Source organism: Nelumbo lutea, chromosome 1, assembly GCF_056320005.1.
Source record: "Nelumbo lutea isolate HS-2025 chromosome 1, American lotus-T2T, whole genome shotgun sequence".
NCBI lineage: Eukaryota > Viridiplantae > Streptophyta > Magnoliopsida > Proteales > Nelumbonaceae > Nelumbo > Nelumbo lutea.
In genome coordinates, this window is record NC_142684.1 from 24,626,832 (window position 1) to 24,652,685 (window position 25,854).

Sequence of the window (25,854 nt, forward strand, 5' to 3'; positions counted from 1 at the left end):
TGAACCATTGAAGGTGCAGATCCTAGGAAGCAAAGAGTTGCCTACGGTTCACAAGGTATACTCCCATGTCTAATCTGAAGAAAACAGGCGAAATGTGATGGTTACAACTGAGGGGGAGCAACAAGTTGCCCTGATTGCAATGAATAATAGCTCCACGGGAAAGAAAAGTGACCCTAAGAAGGTGGATGATAAAGATAAGCTGTTCTGTACCCACTGTAGGCATTCACGACATACATGTGACATTTGTTGGGACATCCACGGGAAACCCAAGTGGGCGGCAAAGAATCAAGAATAGGGTAAAGGTCATTTGAAGAAAATGAGCACAACACATGTGGCAACCCAAGATACTCAAGTTGTCGGTAATACCCGGGACCACCTTATTAAGTTTGACCCCAAGGAGGATATAATGAATTCCTTCAGAGAGCACCTGGAATCTTATAGTAGGGCCTTGCGGCAAATGGACAACTCAGTCACTGGTACTCCCTCTATTTCATTTGCATCTACTTTAGGTAATATGGCTTCTGCATTCCATGTCACTCCCACAGATTCCCCTTGGATCGTTGACTCAGGGGCCTCCAACCACATGACCGGTAAGCCTAACTTATTCCAGTCTTATAGCCTTTTGTCAGGAAGGGATATAGTGAAACTTGCAGATGGCCCTTTTTCTTCCATTGTAGGTCAATGATCAATATCCCTTCCCAATGGCCTTAACCTGAATTGTGTATTGCATATCCCTCAACTTCCCATAAACTTGCTTTCAATTAGTAGCATTACAAGCTCCTTGAATTGTAGTGTGACATTTTTTGCTGACTCGTGTGTTTTTTAGGATCTAACTTCTGGGAGGATGATTGGTAGAGGAAGCCTAGTGAATGGTCTTTACATTCTCGAAAACAAAATTGGTCTCTCGGTGTCATCCTCAGAGTCGCATAATCAATCAAATAAGAGTCAAATTTTCTTGTGGCATAGTCGTTTAGGTCATGTTTCTTTCGAAATAATAAAATCTTTGTTTCCAGTTTTATTTAAGTCATGTTCAGTGTCAAAGTTCATGTGTCAAACGTGTCAGTTGAGCAAACAATGTAGAACAACCTTTCACTCAAGTAATAAAAAATCAAATGTTTCTTTTCATGTTGTGTATTCTGATGTATGGGGGCCTACCAATGTAATCTCCGAGGGCGGATATAAGTACTTTATTACATTGATCGATGATTACTCTCGCTATACATGGGTATTTCCTATGCGTAGCAGAGACGAAGTTCCAAAGATAGTGAAAGACTTCTAGAGAATGGTGTTTACGCAGTTCCATGTTGAAATATAGATCTTCCAATTTGATAATGCGAAGGAATACTTCCATGGGGAGCTCAATGAGTTCTTCGCCAGAACACCACAACAAAATGGTGTTGTAGAAAGGAAAAACAAACGCTTTCTTGAGTAGACTTGTTCATGGGCTGGGTCGGCCCGCCCGATGGGCTGACCCGGCCCGACCCTACCCTCGGACGGGCTTGAACATGCTTATAGGCCCGCGGGCTTAAATTCGGGCCAAAAAGCCCAGCCCGCAATAAATTCGAGCCGGGCTCGGGTTTTGTCAAAATAGCCCAGCCCGAGCCCAGCCCGACCCGACCTAATATTAAACTTAAAATTAGTTATGTGATTATGTCCATTTAACTAATTTTTTTAATTAAGAATGTAAAATTGTGTTTTAAAATATAAAAGAAAGGGAAAAATACCATCTTGTAGGCCCATTGTTCATTTAAATAGAAAAAAAATATTATCTAAATTTTTAATTCTAATTTGAATAGGGAAAATTGTTTTTTTTTTCAATTAGGTCAGGCTTCGGGCTCGGGCTCAGGTTTCGGGATTTTTACCAGGGCTGGGCTCGGGCCCAAGTTATAGGCCCGTTGGTCGGGCCGGGCTCAGGCTCGGGCCTAGTATGTTTTCATTAGTGACAAGTGAAAGCACGGCCTGAGCCCGGCCCGGCCCGGCCCATGAACAGGTCTATTCTTGAGGTAGCCCGCGGGATGATGTTACACATGAATGTCCCAAAAAGGTTTTGGGTGGATGCTATACTTGCAACTGCGTATGTCATCAACCGCATGCCCTCCAAAGTACTAAACTACATGGCCCCTCATCAGTTATTGTACCCTCAGTCTCCTTTATTTTCCATCCCCATCAGAGTCTTTGGTTGTCAGGTCTTTGTCCATGAGTTGTCTCCATCTCAAGGTAAGTTAGACCCTCGGTCCATTCCTTGTGTCTTTCTGGGGTACCCCTCATTTCAAAAAGGGTATCGGTGCTTTGACCCAGTTAGTCGTAAATTTTTTGTGTCTGGATGTGTCCTTTGAGTCCGAGCCATTCTTCCCTCCTCCTCAGGGGGAGAGTCGCAGTGTGGAAGAAGAGAAGCAGGTTCAGGTATCTCTTCCTTCTATTCTGGACCTTACTCCCTTCTGTGTCTTCCAACGTACACGTCGGAGAGATCAGTAGTGTGATAGAGATGTGGAGCAGCCAAACACTGAGCAACTGACATCATCATACTCCTAGGAGGTAAGTCCACCCCTAGCCTTACTCCTACTGTGGATGGCCTTGACATTCCTATTACCCAACGAAAGGGAGTCAGGTCCTGCACTACTAAACACTCCATTACCCACTTTGTCTCCTATGACCACATTTTCCCCTCGTACCGAGCCTTCCTATTGGTAGTTGATTGCATTCCTGTTCCCAAAAATGTTGTAGAAGCCTTAAAATGCCCTAAATGGGTAGATGCCATGAAGGAGGAGATTAATGCCCTCCACAAAAATCAGACTTGGGAATTGGTGGATCTTCCAAAGGGGAAAGACCTCGTGGGGTGAAAATGGGTGTTCACAGTTAAACACAAGGCAGATGGAACAGTTGAAAGGTACAAAGCAAGACTAGTGGCCAAAGGGTACATACAAGTATATGGGGTTGACTATGATGAGACTTTTGCCCCGATGGCTAAGATGAACTCAATTAGGGTTCTCCTGTCCTTATTTGCTAATCTTGATTGGGAATTGCATCAACTGGACATAAAGAATGCTTTCCTGAATGGTGACTTAGAAGAAGAGGTATACATGGTTCAACCTCCTGGATTCTATGTCAAGGAGAGTGAAAATAAGGTGTGCAAGCTACGAAAGTCTTTCTATGGCTTAAAACAATCTCAAATTTGAAGAGATGTTAGGAACATGTTGCTGTATTGATAGTGTATGTAAACAATATCATCATTACAGGAAGTTGGAGCTCAGAGATACAGAACTTGAAACAATTCCTTGCATCTAAATTTGAAGTGAAAGATCTAGGACTCCTGAAGCATTTCCTTGGGATTGAAGTTGCCCGCTTAGAAAATGGTATCTTTGTCTCTCGAAGGAAATACACCATTGATCTATTACGGGATACAGGTAAATTAGGTGCAAAGCCGATAGATACTCCTATGGATGTGGACCACAAGTTAGGTGATTGTGTTGGTGAACCTCTGAAAGATATGACGCAGTTTCAAAGTTAGTGGGAAAGCTGATTTATCTGTCCATGACCCATCCAGACATTACCTATTCGAAATTACTTTTTTTGGATTCCAGGTATTGAGGACAGTTCCTCTTCCAGTGGCCGGCCTGATGGTAGAAATGACAGGCATCCGATGCCTTGTCTTTCCTCTGCTTCTTGGGTTTAGTGGCCTTCTTCTGGGGCTTTCTCTTTGCCCTCCTTTTCTTGCCCTTCTTTCCAGCTTCAACAAGCATGTCTAGGGGCTCATCCTTTTTAACCAGTTCTTCGGCCCTCTGCAATATATTGCTGAGTTCCTGAACGTTGACATTCAACTTATTCATATTGTAGTTCATTATGAACGGATTGAAGGACGGAGGCAAAGAGTTGAGAATGGCGTCTATCTGGGTCATGTGATCCAGCCCAGATCCAAGAGCCTCAAGCTCATTGATGTAACCCATCATTCGAAGACATTGGTCATGAACTTGTTGCCCATTGGACATCTGTGCGGTCATGAATTGTTTCAAAATCTTCTGTTGAGTAAAACAATTCTGCTCTTCGTACATTGTTTTTAGACTGTCCAATATATCCTTAGCTAGTTCAATCCGATCGAACTGCCTCGGGCGAGGGAGTTTTTCTCTTCCAATTCCTGATTGTCCCTTCTCCATGCCTCAAAAGCCCTATCTCCTGGACGTTCCAGGGTAGGATTCTTGGCCACCTTATCCAATTTTTCAGAGATCAAGACCAGTATACGGTTACGGTACCAGTCAGCATAATTTGGCCCCTTAAGCTTGTTGTCGTCAAGAAGCTTTGCAAATTGTCCGTTTGCTATTTCTTGATAAAAGAGCAAACATTAGTCCACAACCTAATTTGATTCATGTTATCCACATAGATATGGCTTTTAATCTATGTTTCATTCCTATTTATTCATCACTGAGATTCCACTCCTATCTCAGTAACGGAGATTGTGAATTGTCTCTAGAAATGTGGGAAACCACATAGGGTGCATAGAGCCATCTGTTTCAGCTGCAAAATCCTACCACCTTTCTGTGAATGATCATATCCACTCATCATATGAGCTTTCCCTTTGGCCTCTGTCAGACAAGGTTCAGAGCCATTTTAGGTTAAACCTTTCTGTCTAGTGAGTGCTCACCCATCATATTCGTGAACGCCAAGGTACCGTGAGAGAGTTCCCATTTTCTAGTGAAACCCCTCCCACATCGGTCTATGACGCCCCTATCATCTTATGAAACACTCCAACAGATCCAACAGCAAATGGATAGATCATTTTCTGGTGTGTTTCCTCATTACTAAATGGCCCACCTTCATGCTAATGATGGAAGGCCTTTAGAGAATTCATCATATGAATCTCCCTATCACATACACTCATATTTTAGGAGGGAACAAAAGTTACACCATAGTTTAATTGAGATCAAACCAAAGTGGCTCCCACTGACTTTTATAAAGCCAGATTTTTGGTGGGCCCTAAACGACTAGGGTTTCGCACTTATCCTTTTCAGGGTTGTAGGGCCCACCACTGAGGGAGATCATACAATGATCTTTAGGGATACCATGGCAATGATGTGCATTCAGCCATGGTGTGGGCAAGAGCACTATCGTATCTGCATGGACCAAGTACTTATGGCCCATGAACGTAGCACATCAAACATCCATACATCACATGTAGGGATAGAATTGATCCAATCAATTAATATCTGTAAAGCCCATTATTAAAGTCCATTTTAATCCATAATATTACTGAATAATGTCATCTAGGTATATGGGCTGAATAGTAGTTAGTAGTTTGGCCCATATAGCTCTCCTGCAATTAGCGCTTCAGTAGTTTTAACTTCTTTAAAACTAGGCCTTATAGGTGTGGGCCGAATTAAGTCTTAATTAACCATCAACCCCTTGACCCAAAAGTGGGAAATTAGGGCTAACAATCAACCTCCATCGAACCATAGGTTCGGTCCAACCAGTTTGGACCAATCTGGTTCGAATGGGTCTAGGGTTTGGTTTTTAATTAAAGATTAATTCAAGAAATGATCTGAAATTAATTTACTGATTAAAGAATAAGCAAGAATCAGTCATAGGGTTGTTCACACACCTCCATCCTGCAAAACAAACGTCAGAATCCAGTTTGCAGTTTTACAAACTGCAAATCGCAGATAGCGATCTTGATATCTGCGAAATCTCCTTCTACGTCGCCATCTTCGATCAAGAAAATAAAATAAATAGAAAACCTAATTTTTATTAATATTACATCTGATCGAATCCTATACATTCAGTCTAGAAAAGAAAAAAAAATTATTTACAAACTAGAATGTAAAAACAAAAACTGCAAATCGCAAGTTTATTGCGCCAATCAAGATTTTGATCTTCATTTGTACGAAAAGCCTAAAAATCAAGAAAATAATAAAGAACAGTTCTAAATATAATCCAGATTTATAAAAATTAATTTCAGATCATTCACCCTTTAACTAGAAACCGATTTCCTAGAAAAACCCTAATCTGCACAAATCGGGTAGAACGCCTTCTACCCATTTGCGTAGGTTCAGATCTGATTTAATTTGGTTCAAGATTTGAACCATGACTCTGACACCAATGAAGGGATGAGATATCCATCATATGGGTGGTTGAACCCTATGGGAAGGTAGAGCGAAATTTCAAAAATTTCCTCTCTTCCATCTGAGAATCACATTCCCTGTTTTAGAAAAATTGCATTTTTCAATGATCAATCTTGAACCAATAATCGAACTAGATCTGAACCAAAACTGTAGGAGAGGGATATACTTGATACGAAGATGCAATATCTCCCAACGAAGGTGTTCACGCCCGAAGAAAGACTCCAAAGACTGCTCCCACTGAAGATGACACAGTGAATGGTGGAGTATTATCAGCAGGGTCCGTCCAATGAACTAAATTCTTTAGCAAGAATTCGATGGAGCAGTGGGCACAACTTCTAATCAGCCTCTCTCCAAAGACTGATATTAAGACACCTCTTGATTGCTCCTACAAAGGAAGGAGATCGAACTGGCAGTATGGCGGCAACTGGAAGAAACATAGGGAGAAGCTTGGTGCTCTGAGATCTGATCTCTGAGAAGCTTGGGATGCTGAGGATGATCTGAATGGTTCACCTCCTTCCTCCTTTTATAGCCTTAAAGAGAGATCCTAATCTCATTAGGAGTTTCCTAATCCAAATCTATATTTGGATAAGGAGTTCTCTTTAAGAGATAAGGATAACCCTTATCTTATCTATAGATTAGATCAACTCTCTCCTAATCTCATTAGGAGGTTTCCAGACCTGAATTCGGATCTGGACTCTCTGAGTGGATAGGGTATGACCCTATCCTATCTGCTGATTTAATCCAAGATCCGCCCCCTTTATTTAACTAGTCAAACTAGGCCAGTTCGAGATGGGCTTTAGGCCCAATAAGTCTAAGTGCTCAAACTGCTTCCAACCCGCTGCCCAGTTGGGCTTCTTTGTATGGCGTGGAACCCAAACATTGATCTACACATCAGCCACATGTGTTCAACCTAGCCTCTATTACAAGGCCTGACCAAATTCACTAAAAAGACAGTGAACCCCCTGAAGCCCATCACATGGATTCTCAATGGGCCCAACACTTACACTAAGTGGTCCCTGGGCCAAGCCACCTTATAAAAACCCAAGGACTGTGGGCAGATGCAAGATTAGCCCATCATGTATTATCCTCAATGGTCTTGCACTTAACCTCTTAGCCCATAATGGTCAAACGCTGCCCGACAAGAGAGGACCTCTCCTTCGGTTGCAAGAAACAGTGCTGCACTCTCTACTCACATGGATCCCAGGAATTAAAACCTTTTGCAAATATTTTGAAACCATAATATATATATATATATTATGAAACCATAATATATATATATATATATATATTTATATCTGTATATAAAATATATTTTGCAAAACAAATTTCAATGATTGAAATCGGCTGCCGGCAGTCTTGGTTTCCATCAGAGAGAGTGCATCATCGATCATTACCTTTGTCCGACAAAGGGGCTGATCCTTTCACTATGATCACCCACTCAGATGAATTCTCAGACTGTCCCAACATACCTAGGGTTTGACCCCCGCTAAGGATCTCACTGATTGGCATATCAAAGACAATCCAATCCGACACCTAATGCAATATCACAATCGAGTCTAGGGGTCAGGTGTAATTTTTCAGTTTTGCCCACTAATCACCAAGGTACAGGGCAATACTGGAAATCTAGTCCGGTTCAGGGTTTCAAGTAAACCTACACTGCATGTACCTCGGGTCTCACCCTGGCAGCTGAGATAGGCCACCCCAACACTTGGCAGCACATCAATGTCAGCCTTAGCAGGATAAATCTCCCCAGACTTATTCAACGGCTGTGAACATTTTAAACTAACACGAGTCTCATAAGTGTCCAGTTTAAGGGTATTATACAGAAACACATCACTATAACATGAATCAAATATGTACTTTATTCATTTACAATAAATATCATAATACACATCAATATGATTGGAGCTAAGGGCATACACTGTCTAACACTTGCTGATGTCCTTGCAAAGGGGGCTTCCGTGCTCGCGGCACAATGAGTTATGTGACAAGTTGGGCATGATAGACATCTTCAGCCCAACTTGAGGGGGAGTGTTGTAAGACTTACTTAATTGTTACTTTATAGCTGTTGTTAGTAGGCTGTTGGACAGTTACAGTTACTTGTTTCTTTTTTCTTATTATTCTGATTCTAGGATATGCTGCCGAGGGTATACTTATAATTTTTTATTCTTTTTATGAAGTTAATATAAATAGAAAATTAGCCGCAGCCAATAGTTACTTTTTTCCTCTCAACCGTACCTCTCTCTTCCTCTCTCTCTCTCCAAATCCCCACGAATCACCACAAATTCCATAGGCACCCTCATAATCTAGGCCACTTGTGTAATTTGAAGTCCTTTCTACATCTTTCTTGAAGAATAAAAGGGAATGGGGCTATGCCATTCTCAAAATGGATAGCATACCTATGGAGTTTATTAGCACACGTGTTGTCAAAAGAAGTTTTGATCCCTCATGTAAGCAACACTTTGCCTAACTCCAGATTGTTTTGTTCTCAACCAACTCAAGTAGTCAACTCTTTGCTAGTATCTATCCACATTATTCCTTTTCCTTAAGTAATCATAGTAACTCAAAATAGCATCCCTATCCCCCTCTGTTTTAGATCCCCCATAAAAAAATGGGATCAATGCCATTAGTAACGGCACAAGGCAAACCACCACATTTTTCCACCATTCCTATTCCTATATCCTCCAATGTTGGGGAATCAGTTTTTTTTTTTTCTTTTTTTTCAAAACGTAGGTAAATGGATTGTATTGCTGAGAAAGGGGAAAACTCCCCGAAGATTATAGAGTTAACTCCTTCAAGAGGAAAAACTAACAGAAAAGATATTCACATCTTTAAAATAAAAAAATATCTCAAGTAGGAGATCAAGCGGGGCCATAATTGCCAATAATTTGACCTAATGGTTACACAAATGATGATAAGAGAGGCCACTGAAATCCTTATTGAGAGATGACCATTTGATTAATAACCTCTGAGCAGTTGAAATCCTTCTTAGGGAATGCTTTCTTACAAATTAAAGCAGTTTCCAACTTTCTTAGATGTACTAAAAAATATTGCTCATAGAGTGCCAAAACCATTTGTATGCACTGCAATACCTTTGCTACTAGTGGTGAACATTATATTGCTTTCCTTATATCCCAATCTTCCCTTTTCCATGTCACCAAGAGCTAATCGCTTCCACCATTTTGCAAAGCTTAAAAACTAATTCTTATCTTTAATTTCTCCTATCAACTCTCTTTGATAGATAACTTCATTAACATCTCTCACCCTGCATTGTTGAGATGTAAAAGCCCAATCAGAACAATCAAAATGGTGTTTGATATCATTATGATTTATGATGGTAGACTTGCTTGGCCAAAATTGTTTTCCTAAGGCCCCCTATGCCAATGATCTTCCTCCAAGTGAATAATATCCCCTTCCACATGTGAATATGGAAATCTCAATCATTTCTGAATCTCTTACAGAAGATCTCATCCCATCTCTTCCTTCCTCAATATTATTGAGGCCATAAGTTTCTCGACTACTAGAATTATTTTTCTTCTTCTGAGTTCTGAATCTTTTGATCTTCTCTACAAACCTATGGAGATCTATCCACCCAGGGACCATTAGAAAATGCCTCTTGAGAGACCCATCATCCTCTTCTCCCCACTTTTTTTGTTGCCTTCTGTAGACACTGATGGCATCCCCTATGCCTCATAAGTAGGGGTAAGCAAATGTATAGGTTCTACCCAAAACCAAATGAAACTGACCTTATCGACCTTGATCTGATCTTACCCAATCTGTTACATCCTTACAAGGTAGGGTCCGGTTCCAAATTCTTGGAACTGACCCCACCTAGGCTGGTTCCAAGGTCTAGGGGTTTACCCTACCCAAACCAACCTGCTGAATTGACCCTTGGTTGGCCTTGGTGGAACCGACCTTCGTGAAACCTACCTTGGAACTAAACTTGCCTTTAAATAAACCACAAAATACTTTTGGGGATGTAAAGATTTAAATCTAAGCACTCATGGTTACAAAGGCCATGGTCTCACTTGACCATTGAGCTATTAAATTGTTTGATCATGTGTTTTCATTTTAACATTTCAATGTGTACATTAAGTAATGTAAAAGGTGATATTTACAAAATTTGCATTTAAATTATAAGTTTAAACCATAGAATGATAATATACATATTAAGTTACTCAATTTAATCAATAAAGATAATATAAATTTTAAACGATATATTATATTTCTTGAAAATCAAGTTTTTAATGAATATGCTTCTTTTTTTTTTTTTGGTTCCATGGAAAGACCCTAGTACCAACCTTAATAGAGTTGGTTCTGGTTCCAAAAACCTAAAACTGACCCCTACAGGGTAGGTTCTAGGTTCTGCCATGGAACCAAACTGAACCGATTCATGCTCACCCCTCATAAGCATCTCTAGTTTCTACAATCCAACTGTAGAAACATTCATCTCCATCTTGCTTCGCAACTACACCTTACAAGAAACATTGCCTCTCCTTTAGTTTAACTTGTAGTTCTTTTATAGTTTTACTTAATCCCTCACCCCCAAGTCTACTTCATGGGAAAATCAGTTTCTGAACCCATTTCAAAATGGAGGCAGAGTATTCATGGAGAAGAAGAGAAACATAATTTTACACATCCATCTTGATGCAACTCTTCCCTTCCTAGATTAAATTGTTATTGTGTTTAGCACTTTCACTCACAAAAGAAGAGAAACACATGAATGATTAGATAAATCAAGTAGTTGTTATTGGGGGAAATCTTTTAAACTGCCTCTAAGTTTTAGGAAGTGGACTTGTACACTCCTACTATTTACAAAATCTTTTGAAGTATTCCTTGGTTTTCTAACAATTGATCAATTTTACCCCTACCATTAGCATCAGTCACATTCCGTCACCACTCGTGAAAATAACACAATAGAAATCTTAGTTTCCAAGAAGTTTTCAACTGAGCCTGATGTGCACTCTTATACCTATAGTCCACCAGGCGGCCCATTTTGCATAATTTATCAACGGCTCCTTGTGACCTACACGAGACTCTTGCCTTATCTCATCACCCATTAGTAATTAAATATTATCTTTTTTTCTTTTCTCCATGATTGTATTTTGATCATTTGCTGATTTGATATTGTCAGCTTTTTAGCCAATCATTGTAATGACCTATTCAAGCCTTTAAATAGATAAAACACTCCATAAAGACTATCAGTAAAATTATCTTTCTTCTTCCTCTTCTTTAAGATTAGACTCTTTCCTTTTGAGTGGTGTTCATCGGGCACTAAAGGTTGGGGCAGAGCAAAATGGTCTTCTCATCTCAAAGAAGAGGCCGATACTAGATTGGTATCAAAGCACTTTGATCGGTGGGATGATGAGATGGAATGTCTAGAGCAGTGCATAACAAGAATGGAACACCATCTGAGGCTGGTTGACCAGCACTTGAATGAGATCCTTTGTCGCTTGGATTGGCTAACACCACCTGACGGTAACCAGCCGTGAACCATTCTTGATTAGTTATAGGGGAGAGTAAAGGTGCCAGTGCAAGGAGGAAGTTCTCACTTCTCAGGTGAGCTTGTGGTGACGACTTAAAGTGAACATACCCAAGTTCTTTGGAACCAACCTTGATTGTTGGCTACTTCTCATATGTCAATATTTTGAGGTACATGATGATGGAGGACGATTTGACCCGAACTATGGAACGGTGACGCATGGACACTGACTCAATACGAACAACAACTCAGCATTGTAGCCTAGTGCAACTGAGTGATGGACCCATAAAGCAGCTCGTTACATCGTAGCTCACAAAAGAAAAAGCTTGCCATAATGCGAGCTCCGGGTTTCCCGAGCTACCTTTGAAGGGATACTCCGAGGCAACTTTGGCTCGCGAGCTAGGGGAACTAGCTCGCCCAAACTCCTAAGCAGACAAGTCACCCCAAGGACCAATTCTGTGAAAGGTAATCTTGAAGTATTCCGAGCTCACTACAAAGTAGCTCGGGAATGGGCCACATGGGCACTCCTCAGGAGGCTTCTCCCAGACAGGAACACACCGATCCGTCTATAGATACCCCGAGGTAAAAACACCTCGGCCTAGACAGCTCGGCTTAGTTTGCCACTGGCAGCTCGCCGCTTACGAGATAGCCCAGCACAGGGTAACTCGCGGAAGGGTAGCTTGGCGTATCGCATGAAGATCTCTTGCCCGACCACTGTACTCGATAAATCTGAGGACAACAGCCATATCCCTCATCAGATAGCGTCGTGCCTGCCACCTTTAGAGGGTGCCTCACACCTGACAGGCATGTACCTTGTGATGATGGCCCCGCGCGTGCCACCTCAGCCCCTGCTAGTAACGGTTGTGGCGGGTAGACAATGGCGGTTATACCCGCCCTGTCAGAGGAGTAGGAGAGGGTTATTCCCTGTTTAGAAAATCATATTTTCAATGATCATTCTTGAACCATAAATTGAACCAGATCTGAACCAAAAGGAGTAGGAGAGGATTATACTTGATACGGAGAAACAACATCCCCCAACGAAGGTGTTCATGCCCAAGGAAGGATCCAAAGACTGCTCCCACTGAAGATGGCACAGTGCAGAATGGAGCAGAATCAGCAATGTTCTTCTCCAAGAACTCTGTCATTCGCAAGAAATAGCAGGATGACATGTGAGCACGGCTTCCTATCAATTCTTCCTCAAAGAACTGATGTCAAGATCGAATCTTGACTTCTCCCACAACTGGAGATCGAACTAGCAAATAGGGCGGTAGGAATAAGGAGGCGGCAAGAAAGAATTCTGCAGGGTTGCTTAATTCTTTCTTCTATAATTTCAGCTCTGAAGAGGATTTGATTACATGTGTCTTCTAAAGGCTGTCACCCCCTTCTTCTTTTGTTAACCTAAATGATCAGCTCCTAATCCAATTAGGAGCTGCTTATCCAAATCATATTTGGATCAGCCCTCTCTTTAGGTGATAAGGATAAACCCTTATCTTATCTGCAGATTAGATTAGCTTTCTCCTAATCTCATTAGGAGGTTTTTAGATTTGGATCACATTCAGATATGGACTCTCTGAGTGGATAGGGTCAAGACCCTATCCTATCTGCTGATCCATCTCAGAATTTGCCCCATAATTAACTTAATTCCATAGCTCAGTTCGAAATGGAATTTAGGCCCATTAAGTTTATGTGCTCATTTAACCTTCCCAACTACTGCCTAGTTGGGCTTCCTTGTATGGCATGGGACCCAAGCATTGATATACACATCAGTCACATGGGTTCGGCCCAGCCTTTGTTACAAGGCCTGGCCGAATACACTATTATGGACAGTGCACCCCCTGAAACCCATCAAATGGATTCTATGGGCCCAACACTTACCCTAAGTGGTCCCTGGGCCAAGCCACCTTGTAACACCCAAGGACTGTGGGCAGATGCAAGATTAGCCCATCAGGTATTACCCTCAATGGTCTTACACATAATCTCTCAGCCCATAATGATCATACACTGCCCGACAAGAGAGGACCTCTCCCTCGGTTGTAAGGAACAATGTTGCACTCTCTACTTATATGGATCCCGTGAATTAAAACCTTTTGCAAACATTTTAGAAACCATAATATATATACTTTTATATCTCATATAAAATATACTTTGCAAAACAAATTTCGATGATTGAAATCGGCTGCCGGCAGTCTTGGTTTCCATTAGTGAGAGTGCATCCCCGATCATTACCTTTGTCCAACAAAGGGGCTGATCCTGTCACTATGATCACCCACTCAGGTGAATTCTTAGACTGTCCCAACATACTCAGGTTTTGACCCCCGCTAAGGATCTCATTGATTGGTATATCAAAGACAACCCAATCCGACACCTAGTGCAACATTATAATCGAGTCTAGGGGTCAGGTGTATTTTTCAGTTTTGCCCATCAATCTCCAAGGTCCAGGGCAATACTGGAATTCTGGTCCAGTTCATAGATTTAATTAATCCTACACTGTATGTGCCTAGGGTCTCACCTTGGCAGCTGAGACAGGCCACCCCAACCGATTTGGTGGCACCACAGTGTTAGCCTTATCAAGATAGGTCTCCCCAGACCGACCCACTGGCTGTGAACATTCTAAACTAACACGAGTCTCATTAAGTGTCCAGTTTAAGGGTAACACAGAAACATACCAAGGAAACATTAATCAAATATGCACTTTTATTCATTTACAATAAACTCATAAAGTACATCATTCTGATTGAAGCTAAGGGCATACAAAACTGTCTAACAAGAACAACCCCAGGTTCCCACGGTCTGCATTGGGCAGTTCACCATTCCCCTCTCGGTGGACGGAGTACCCAGCCTGAACATGCCACGAGCAACGATGCCTGTGGGTGTTCCCTTGCCTTCCTCAGTCAAAACTACCTTTGCTGAACCAACTATCGTTCCTCTGGCAACTAGCCAGAGCCAGCTCGACAATCTGATGCAGTGCATGCAGGCCATGCAAGCTCAAGTGCAACAGCTCCAGCAACACCAGATTTACCAGCAGCAAGTACTGCACCGCGTCTCCCAGTATCACTACCAACAGCAATTCCCCCAACTGCCTCAACCCCAGCTTCAGCAGCCACAGCTCCCTCCTCAGCACCCAGCCTCACAGCGAGCTAGGTCCTGCCGCTAGGACGAACGCCCCTCTCGCCAAGGAGAAGCCTCCCAAAACCCTCCTAAGAGTTAGGCCTCCTCTCGCAATAGACAAGAAAGACCGGCCACTCTGGTCTTGCCGTGGACAGTCAGGTCGGGAGGACCCCAGCTCACTAAGTCTACATCACCTCGGCAATCGAAGTTTGAAGCCCCGATCCTGGAGAACCTGTTCGAGATCTTGGCTGCAAGCTCCAAGCAGGATCCCTCTGTCCGCAGCCATCACCAGCGGCCCGAGCTACTCCCTGCACAAACCATTCTTGACAGCATGGAGGTGAGCAGCACAAATGCTGAGCCCGCCAAGAAGCATAGACGCCACCGCCAAGCTCGCTGATCTGCCACCCACAACCTGCCCGAGCTCGAAGGAAAAGAAGAGGTAAGCTTGGGCAAAGTCAAGGCTCCCCTCCTTTCAGTTCTGTCCCCCCTGTCTTCCAAACTCCTAGCAGTCCCAATGCCTAAAGACTTCAAGCTCCCCCCTCTTGACAAGTATGATGGGTTGTTTGACCCAAATGATCACGTAGATGCCTTCCGGTCGCAGATGCACCTAGCAAAAGCCAGTGAGTCGTGCATGTGCGTGGCATTCTCCACCACTTTCAGAGGAGTAGCCCATATGTGGTATCAGAACCTTGCACCTAGATCGATAAGAAGTTGGGCGCAGTTCGCGCAAGCCTTCACGTCCCACTTCGTCACCAGCAAGCGGTGCCCACAAACTAAAGAAAGCCTCTTCAGCATAGTGCTGAGAGAGAGAGAGTCCATCCAGGGCTATATCAATCAGTTCAACGATGCGTGCATGCAAATACTGTGGCCGGACCCCGCCGTGCGCCTTGCAACAGCCAAGAAAGGCATGACGCATAAAGAGTTCAAATGGCCCATGGTCGTCAACCAACTGGCGACCATAACCGAATTTCTTAAGCTCATGGACAAGTTTATAGCCATGGAGGAAGAGATCAACCAGAAGGGCGAGGGTGCGCTCGATAAGAGGAAAAGGGAAGGAGAGCCTTCCAGCCAAGGGGACAGCCAAAAGAAAAAAGATGCAGCTTGGGGGGCAAAGCCGGGTCAGTTGTTCCGAGCTCCAATAGCGGACCGAATTGATTACACCCCATTGAACGCGAAGCGGGCCAAAATCCTGATGGCGATCAAGGATGCCCTGTATGTGAAGTGGTCACCCCATTTGAGAGAGATTCCCAATGAAAGAAATAAGAATCTGTATTGCAGTTTTCACAGAGATCACGATCATAGTACCGAAAATTGTAAAAACCTCCGCGACGAGATTGAGGAGCTCATCCGCCGCGGATATTTAAGGAACTTTGTACAAAATAATAATAATAATAATAATAAAGTAGGTCGGCAAGGGGAGCACGGTAAGGATGCTCCCAAGTCCAACAGTAGGCCGGCCGAACAGTCGTAGAGGCAGCCTATTGAAGAGAGGCCAGTTCGGGGCACCGTCCACATGATAGTGGTAGGCTCGATCATTGTGGGTTGGATTTTAGCGACAGATCAGACGTCAGTTCGTGAAACTGCTCGGGAAGAACAGAATCCTCCGAAGTAGCCGAAGATAGAAGAGCCAATTTTCTTCATAGAAGATGATGCGCGAGGGGTCCACTACCCCCACGATGATGCGCTTGTGATAAAGCTGAGGATCAACGACTTCGAGGTCAGGCGCGTACTTGTTGCCTCGGGCAGCTCGGCAGATATTCTCTTCAAAGCCGCGTTCTACCAACTTCAGTTGCAGGGAAGTGACTTGAAGCCTACAAACACTTCTTTGGTGGGCTTTAGCGGAGAAGAAGTCAGGCCCCTTGGGAAAGTGATAGTACCTGTGGAAGTCTGCACATGGCCCTGCGTAGTCAAACTCAACCATGACTTCCTGGTGGTCGCGACCCCCTCCTCATACAATGACATAATAGGTCGGTCGATCACCCATGTCCTATGGGCGGTGGTCTCCACTTATCATTTGGCAATGAAGTTCCCTACAGAATTCGGTGTAGGGGTAGCGCGGGGCGACCAGCTCGAGTCCCGCAAGTGCTATGTCGCCGCCCTAAAGGGAAAGACTAAGGTGGCCGACGACCTCAAACTGGAGCGACCTACAGAGAAAGGCGAAGAACGAGCTGCACCCACAGAAGAGACAGTCATTGTTCCGACCTCAGCTGCAGACCTAGCTCAGACGCTTCAGATCGAAGCTTCCGTCCAAGAACATCTACGATCCAAATTGGTAAGCATCTTACTTCAAAATTTAGATATTTTTGCATGGTCCGCAGCAGAGATGCCCAGTATAGACCCCGACCTTATAACTCACAAGTTGAATACTGATCCTGTAGTTAGGCCCGTTAGACAGAAGAAATGCAACCAAGCCCCGGAGTGGTGGAAAGCGGTCGACGAGGAGGTCGAGAAGCTCCTCGCAGCTGACTTCATAAGAGAAGTCCATTACCCGAGCTAGGTAGCCAACCCCATTCTAGTAAAGAAGGCTAACGGCAAGTGGCGCATGTGCGTCGGCTACACTGACTTAAACCGAGCCTGCCCGAAAGATTGCTTCCCGCTCCCCAGAATTGACCACTTGGTGGATGCGACCTCAGGGCATGAGTTGCTGAGTTTCTTAGATGCCTATTCGGGCTATAACCAAATCAAGATGGACCCAGCAGACGAAGAAAAGGCTGCCTTCATCACGGATTTTGGTCTATACTGTTACAAGGTTATGCCCTTTGGGTTGAAAAAAATAGGGGCAACCTTTCAAAGGCTTGTAAATAAGTTGTTTGCACCATTAATTGGTAGAAAAGTAGAATGTTATGTAGACGACATGGTCGTCAAAACTCAATTTTCGCATGAATTAATACAAGACTTGCATTCTGTTTTTGAAATTTTGTGTAAATTTAATATGAGATTGAACCCAAACAAGTGTATATTCGGCGTGACCTCGTGTAAATTCCTAGGGTACATCGTTAACCGACGCTACATTGAGGCCAACCCGGATAAGATTAATGCCATTTTAGATATGAGACCACCCCAGAAGTTGAAGGAGGTTCAGAGGTTAAATGGCCGCATAGCTGCCCTGAGCCGCTTCATGTCCAAGTCGGCAGACCGTTGTCTACCATTCTTTAAGGCTATAAAGGGCAAAGGGTTCGAATGGACCCCAGACTGCCTGCTTGCATTTGACGAGCTCAAGAGATACCTCGTTAGTGTGCCGATCTTAACCCGGCCCGAGGAGGGCGATGTTTTAGAATTGTACCTCTCGGCGAGCGACGAAGTGGTCAGTTTGGTACTAATAAAGGAAGTAGATCGGGTCCAGTGACCCATCTATCGTGTGAGTAAAGTATTGCAGGGAGCAGAGACGAGATATCCGGAGATAGAAAAGCTAGCATATGCCTTGGTAATTGCAGCTTGGAAGCTCCGCCCGTACTTCCAAGCTCACATTGTTATCGTCCTCACCGACAAACCTCTGAGGCAAGTCTTACTTAAGCCCAAGGTCTCTGGTCGGTTGATGAAATGGGCTGTTGAGCTCAGCAAGTACGACCTCCAGTACAAGCTGTGAACTACCATTAAGGCTCAAGCCTTAGCAGATTTCATCGCCGAAAGCACATTCAGCTCCGAAATTCCCAGGTCAGTTGAGCATGAGGTCCCCAGTTCAGGTGGGCCCGAGGCTCTCAGGCCGGTTGAGTCTGAGCCCCGTGAGGTAGCAGCCAGTGTGGCATCTCTCCTAGTTCAGCCAAGCACGAGCTGGGATGAGGAGCCCTGAATCCTTCACGAATATAGCTCCTCGAACCAACAGGGCAGCAGAGCCAGAATAGTCCTGCACGGCCCAAGTGGCACGAAACTGGAGTACGCGCTGCGCTTCGAGTTTACGGCATCTAACAATGAAGCGGAGTACGAGGCATTGATAGCTGGACTAGCCTTAGCCCCTTAGCTAGAGAAGTAAAATCCAAGCACATCGTTATCTACAGCAACTCCCAACTCGTGGTCAACCAGGTCACTGGCGAGTATGAAGCTCGCGAGCCAACCATGGTCACCTACTTAGCCAAAGTCAGAGAGTCTCTGCTCAACTTCCAGTCACACTTCATCAGATAAATCCCTAGGTCGGAGAACGCTGAGGTCGACACCCTGTCCAGGTTAGTCAGCACCAGTGACATCACCATGATAACCATGTACAAAGAGGACTTGCCTCGGCCTAGCATTCTCGATGGGGCAGAGGAGGTCACTCTTGTCATTCAAGCAGAGTCGAGCTGGATGGACCCGTAGCGAGCTTCTTGTTACACCGGACCCTCCCTGCAGATCGCAATGCAGCCAGAAGGGTGCAGCGCCAGGCAGCCAAATACGTCATGATAGACGAATGGCTATACCGGAGATCCTACACGCTCCCCTACCTGCGTTGTTTGCGACCTATTGAAGCCGAGCTTGTACTCCGCGACACTCATGAGGGTCTGTGCGGCGGAGACTTGGGGGCAGGGCCCTCGCCCAAAAGGCACTTTGATAGGGGTATTATTGGCCAACAATGAAGGCAGATGCTATTGAGCTCGTTAGAAAATGTAACAAATGCCAGAAGCACGCCATTCTTCACCACCAACTCGCTGCCGACCTCAAATATATCACCAGCCCGTGGCCTTTTGCACAATGGGACATCGATCTACTCGGGCCATTCCCTCCAGCAACAGGCAGGAGGAAGTTCTTAGTAGTAGTAGTGGATTACTTCACCAAGTGGGTAGAGGCTGAATCCCTTGTAACGATCACAGCCCGGAACGTCCAAAGCTTCTTTTGGAAGAACATTGTGTGCCGCTTGGGTTACCTCGGGTACTGATCTCTGACAACGGCAAGCAGTTCGAGGACATCAAATTCCAAGACTGGTGCCAAGACATGGGGATCCAACAGAACTTTACTTCAGTGGCACACCCTCAAGCAAACGGTTAGGCAAAAGTCACAAACAGAGCCATCCTCCGCAGACTGAAGGCACGGTTAGACCGAGCTAAAGGGTTGTGGGCAGATGAGCTACCTAGTGTCCTATGGGCCTACCGGACCATGGAGAAGACCACCACGGGAGAAACCCCCTTCAACCTCACCTACGGCACCAAAGCAGTTATCCCCGCAGAGATTGAAGTACCTACGTTGCGACTAGAAGCATATAGTGATCAGATGAACGAAGATGAGTTGCGTACCAACCTCGATCTACTCGATGAAGTAAGGGACCTCGCGTACATCAGGACCATAGCCTACCAGTAGAGAGTAGCTCGGTACTATAACGCCAGGGTCAAGAAGCAGAACCTCTGCGTGGGCGACCTGGTCCTTCGTAAAGTTATGGTACTTGAGCCCGACGCTGGCAAGCTAGGGTCCAACTGGGAAGGACCTTACCGAGTGAAATGAGTGCTCGGGGAAGGAATGTACGAGCTCGAGACCCTCGAAGGGAAACAAGTACCTCAGGTATGAAATATTGTCAACTTAAGACAGTACTATCTGTAACAACTAAGTAGGCTATGAGCCACTCCCCGAGCCTAAGGGCCAAAATACCGAGCTAATATGACCTCGACGCAACAAGACCCAGTCATCTCCATGACGTGGACAAACTTCAAGGGTAGACTACAAGTCACCCCCCGTCTTACGGCCTAAGGCACTGAGCTAACCAACACCTCGGCATCAAGAAGGACTTAGCCAGTTCGGCGGTGGGGGTAAAGTATGAAAAGCATAAGCAACTCAGGTATAAACAACGACAAGCATAGCTCGTTCCTATACGGTGGTCGAACTAAAGAATAACCGACAAGTATATGGTTCGGGCACGCATGGTAATCACTTCATCGTGTACCCTAGAGATGCCTTGAATGATTTAAGGGATTGTTCGAATTAATGGTTATCGAGAAGTCTTACTCCGGGTATGTAGCTTTAATAGCTCGGGTGTTGAGACCACCTTAGCAAAGATAAAGAGTGCACACCATACTTAGAAGAAAAAGAACTTTCATTACCATTACAAAAGAGAGAGAGAGAGAGAGAGAGAGAGAGAAATGACAAGGCAATAACCGAGCTAAGCAGCTCGGGAAAGTCTAACAATCACAGGGCACAACCGCCCAACCAAAGATCTTTAAAAGATCGGGTTTATGGCACCTGGGAGCCACCAGAAGTCTAAGAGAAACACCGCCTTAGGTATCCGCCTCCTCATCCTCATCCTCCGGGGAGTCTGGCTCCTCTTCCTCCGCTTGATCCGCCATTTTAGGAGACATGCCCTTCATAGTGATGCCGTCAAGGTTGAGCCCGAAGAACTTCTTCTGAACCAACCACCGGCAAAGCTTAAACCCAGAGCGGTATGAACTCGAGCCATATTCCACCTAGAGGTCATGGTATTCCTGGGAGTCTTTGAAATCCCATACCACCTTCTCTTGTTCGGCCTCCACCATCTGGTCGAAATTTCGAGTCCGATCTAGAAGAGTGGACTCTAGGTCTCGTACCTGCTGCCGAAGGAGCTCCCTCTCCGCCACCACCCTCGACGACTCCTCCCGGTAACGCTTGCTCTCTTCAGAAAGCCGGGCAATTTGGGCCTCTTGGTCGCGGACGAGCAGCTCCTGAGATTCACTCCCCTTGCGAGTGTGATGGAGCTCGCCCCGAATCCGGTTGAACTCGCCCTAGAGCTTCTTATTAGTAGCCCGCTGGTCAAGGGCATCGACGTGGTGGATGCACGTCTGGAGAGCCATAGCATGGATGGCGATATTCACCTGCTAACAGAAAGAAGATCAGAGGATAGCAAAAGGAAGCGAAATGAGAGAAGAAGGGAAAGAATCACTTACCACCATGCAGTGGGAGGAGGCAAACGCGGCGAGGTCTTTGGGCTCCATATTCCCCCAATGGGTGACCTCGTCGTCGTTAATTGCCTTTCGGCTCCTCCGACGAGCCATGACGTAGTCGTTCACCCCTTCCCAGTTCCCCACTGGGAACGGAGAGTAAGGGGATGGCTGGAAAGTGTTACGGGGAGTAGCCCCCTACTGTGGGAGCTCACCCCCTCCGAGACCAGCCCCACTAGTTCCCTCGGATGGAGGTGGCGGGATCTCAGGCAGAGGGGAGGATAAAGCTGGCTCGGTAGATCCGAACTCAGCACCCCCCGAGGTGGGAGTTCGGTCAGGGCGCGACCTCTTCACCTTGAAGCTGGTCAATAGTGACATTGACCAACAAAGAACTTATGGAAAACAACCCCTCCTTGGTAAAATCCTTACGGAAGGGTGGCCCTTCCCTACCTCATCCCAACCAAGTTCTTGATGGCATTGGGATGGAGCTGGTCAATAGTGACATTGAAGTGGTTTAGCACCTCCACTATCAAGGGGTGCAGGGGGAGACGCAGGCTAGTCTCGAGCTGCTCCTGGTAAATGACTATATCGTTGGGGCCATGCTCCCACGGAAAATTAACAGTGGGGATGCAGTAGAGAAGGTCCCTAGGGAGGTGGAAATATCTAATCAGAGACCTAAGTCTCCCCTCTATCATGGAGGAAGGACCGAAAGTATCAGGCTCCCTTCCCTGCGAAGTAGAAGCTCCTTCGCCGTAGGCCTCTCTGGTCCTCGGGACCTACTCCCAAGCTCCCCCCGAGCTCGAGGGAGCATCATCGTCCTGGTCACCGCCCTGATAACAGACATAGTATGGGTATCCCGACATGACCGACAATAAGTAAGACTCACCGAAAGAGGATGGGATGAAATAAGTTGAGGAACTCGAGTAGACTTGACAGGTGCACGACCTCAGAATCCAAAGACATCAAGATGGCGTGAGGGGAAACGAGGTCCAGAGGGCCCTCCTATTTATAGCCCCCACGTTTCTGAATCGATGGCCCAGATCAAAGCAAATCCGATGGCTCGCAGGTGCACTGACCGCACGCCTTCTGAAAATTGAAGGTGATTGGTGGCACGTCTTCCATGATTAAGGCAATGACGGCTGCACGACGCTCGAAATTAAGAGCTACTTCAGCACGTTTTGGGAATCCGAAAAGTCAGAAAAGTTGGGAAATCTCTTGATTACCGCGTATGCCTTTAATGTGAGTAGTCAGTCAAGTTTGAATTTCGGTCAAATCAGTCCATCACGCTTCATGAACTCCTCGCGCTAAGGCAACGCTCTTAGCTCAAGGAGTGGAGGGGCAATTGATGGATGACGATTTGACCCGACTTATGGAGTAGTGACACATGGACACTGACTCAGCATGAACAATAGCTCAGCATTGTAGCCTAATGCAACCGAGTGACGGGCCCATAAAGCAGCTTGTTACATCGTAGCTCACAAAAGGAGAAGCTCGCCACAACGCGAGCTCCGGGTTCCCCGAGCTACCTTTGAAGGGATACTCCTAGGCAACTTTAGCTCGCAAGCTAGGGGAACTAGCTCGCCCAAGCTCCCAAGCAGACAAGTCACCCCAATGACCAATTCTATTAAAGATAATCCTAAAGTATTCCGAGCTCGCTACAAAGTAGCTTGGGAATGGGCCACATGGGCACTCCTCGGGAAGCTTCTCCCATATAAGAACACACCGATCCGCCTATAGATACCCCAAGGTAAAGACACCTCGGGCCAGACAGCTCGGATTAGCTTGCCACTGGCAGCTCGGCGTATCATAGGAAGATCTCCTACCCGACCACCGTACCTGACAAATCTGAGGACAACAGCCATATCCCTCGTCAAGCAGCGTCATGCCTGCCACCTTTAGAGGGTGCCTCACACTTGACATGCACGTACCCTGTGATGATGGCCCCGCGCGTGCCACCTCAGCCCCTGCCAGTAACGGCTGCGGCTGGCTGACAGTGGCAGTTATACCCGCCTTGTCAAAGGCCAGTGGGCTTAATGCAATAGACTTCTGTTATAAGGAGCTAGTATCAAGGAACGGAGGTATGATCTTCTACTTTAGTGCTATCTGCACTCTTAGCCTTCATCTTCTCCTTGCTTCTCCTACAGAATACTAACTTAAGCATCGGAGTGTTCCCGTCGGGCAAACCCCCGGGGATTCTTCTTCTTCTCCATCTCAGGTACCTTCCAGGAGCCACATAAGTGCCAGTTAGGAGTGACCGGATCGCACACCATCACATGATGTGCCTGAAGAATAGTGGATCTTTGTGGCCAACTTCAGTTTTGAAGGAAAAGCCATTGAGTGGTATTGTTGGTTTAGAGATTATTAACCCAATACCACTTGGAGACGGTTCATGGCATCTATGAACAGTATATTTAATGGTCCTCAGGTGACTAACCCGATTGGACGATTAACCAAGCTTGTTTAACCAACACCTGTTCAGGAGTATCTAGAAGAATTTCAGAGGCTCTCCGCTAAAGTTAAGGGCCTTTCAAAAGATCACCTTGTCGATTGTTTTGTGGCTGGCTTAAAACCTGAGTTGAGAGTTGGAAATGAAAAGTTTGTACCAGTGAGTTTTGCTAGAGCCATATGATTTGGCAGTGCTAGAGGAGTGGAATGCTAAGAGGCATGATAGTAGGATTAAAACAATGAGACTTAAACCAGCACTCCCTTAACCTGCTCAACCCATAATGTCGAAGGTTAAGTAATTGACACTAGTTGAAGCCTAGGAGAGAAGAGCCAAGGGGCTCTATTATAATTGTAATGAGTACTACCATCCCCAACACCGATGTCACAACCAAAAACTGTTCTGTATTATTGAACCAATGGAGGAAGAAGAATAATCCTAAAAGGGAGACCCTGAACTTGAGAAGCTCATGGAAGAATCAAAACAACCCCCAGAGATTTCGTTACATATTTTTCAGGTGCCCATACAAGCCCAAACCTTTCCCCTTCCTAAATATGATGCTATGCTTGGAATCCAGTGGCTCAAAACACAAGGGCCCATGCTTTGGGATTTCACTACTATGACCTTACAGTATACCAACCCAGCGGGTACCCACACGTTGACAAGAGTTCAAGCTGAGAAACCAAAATTGGTTGGCCTAGAAATCTCTCTACCGAACACACCGAGCCTTTTTCATACAATTAATGTCAATGACAACCAGCAATACTAAGCTTCCTAAAAGTCCCCAATTACAAACACACAGGGCCTTTTTCATACAATTAATATTAATGATAACCAGCAACGCTAAGCTTCCTAAAGATCCTTAATTACAAACACACCAACAATTTATAGAGGTGTTCAAGGGCCCCATAGGCCTACCTAGAAAGAATTATGTCAATATCAAACTCCTCGTAGCAATAAAGTCCATTATAACATTAAAGTCCTTTATGGCATTTAATTCCTTTAAGGTGTTAAAGTCCCTGGTGTCATCTTTAAGCATAGAAATCATTTATTTCAATTAGAAATCATTAATTGCTCATTTGGATTGTATCTGCTACAAAGTCTATTCAGGCATTAAAGTTCCTTGTGGCAACAAAGTCCTTTATGGCATTTAATTCCTTTAAGGTGTTAAAGTCTCTCATGGCGGAAAGATCAATATCAAATTCTTGTCTTTAAGCATGGAAATCATTTATTTCAATTAGAAATCATTAATTGCTCATTTGAATTGTATCATCTACAAAGTCTATTCAGGCACTAAAGTCCCTTGTGGCAACAAAGTCCTTTATGGCATTTAAGTCCTTTAAGGTGTTAAAGTCCCTCGTGGCGGAAAGATCAATATCAAATGCTTGTCTTTAAGCATGAAAATCATTTATTTCAATTAGAAATCATTAATTGCTCATTTGAACTGTATCTGCTACAAAGTCTGTTCAGGCACTAAAGTCCCTTGTGGCAACAAAGTTTATCATGATTTCAAAGTCACTTATGGCACCAAAGTCCCTCGTAGCAAAAAAAAATAATATTGTACCATACTTTTTGCTGATTTATCAACATACAGTGGATTATTGATTGTATCGTGGCATAACGCACATTTTATCGTCACTAGTGTTTTTACTTCTAATAATAACACAACATGGCATGACTCAAAAAATGATGAAAATGAAAATGATGATCATGAGAAATTGGTAACATGTCCTTTACCGCCTTTTAAGTGTGTGGTAGCATGTTCGGAATCATTACAACTTTCGACCATCCTATTATTGTATTGAATTCACAAATTCCCCCATCACCGTCAAGGAGCACAAAGGAAAGTAAAAGCTCATGACATCATATTAATCATACATTACAATCTTAATGAATATTGTC

The 25,854-nt window shown here is 44.7% G+C and overlaps 1 protein-coding gene across 1 annotated transcript; it reads left to right on the forward strand.

Annotated features, from left to right (window-relative positions):
* Nucleotides 1-3,344: 3,344 nt before the first annotated feature.
* On the forward strand, nucleotides 3,345-25,484 carry LOC148873985 (uncharacterized). The gene is made up of 2 exons (XM_088981666.1): nucleotides 3,345-16,972; nucleotides 17,079-25,484. The coding sequence occupies exon 1, from the start codon at nucleotides 15,215-15,217 to the stop codon at nucleotides 16,169-16,171; it is 957 nt and encodes a 318-aa protein (XP_088837792.1). The 5' UTR covers nucleotides 3,345-15,214; the 3' UTR covers nucleotides 16,172-16,972; nucleotides 17,079-25,484.
* Nucleotides 25,485-25,854: the final 370 nt, after the last annotated feature.

Bases quoted from the DNA above. Each gene is read 5' to 3' on its own strand.
- LOC148873985 (XM_088981666.1), top strand. From the start codon at position 15,215: ATGCCTAAAGACTTCAAGCTCCCCCCTCTTGACAAGTATGATGGGTTG.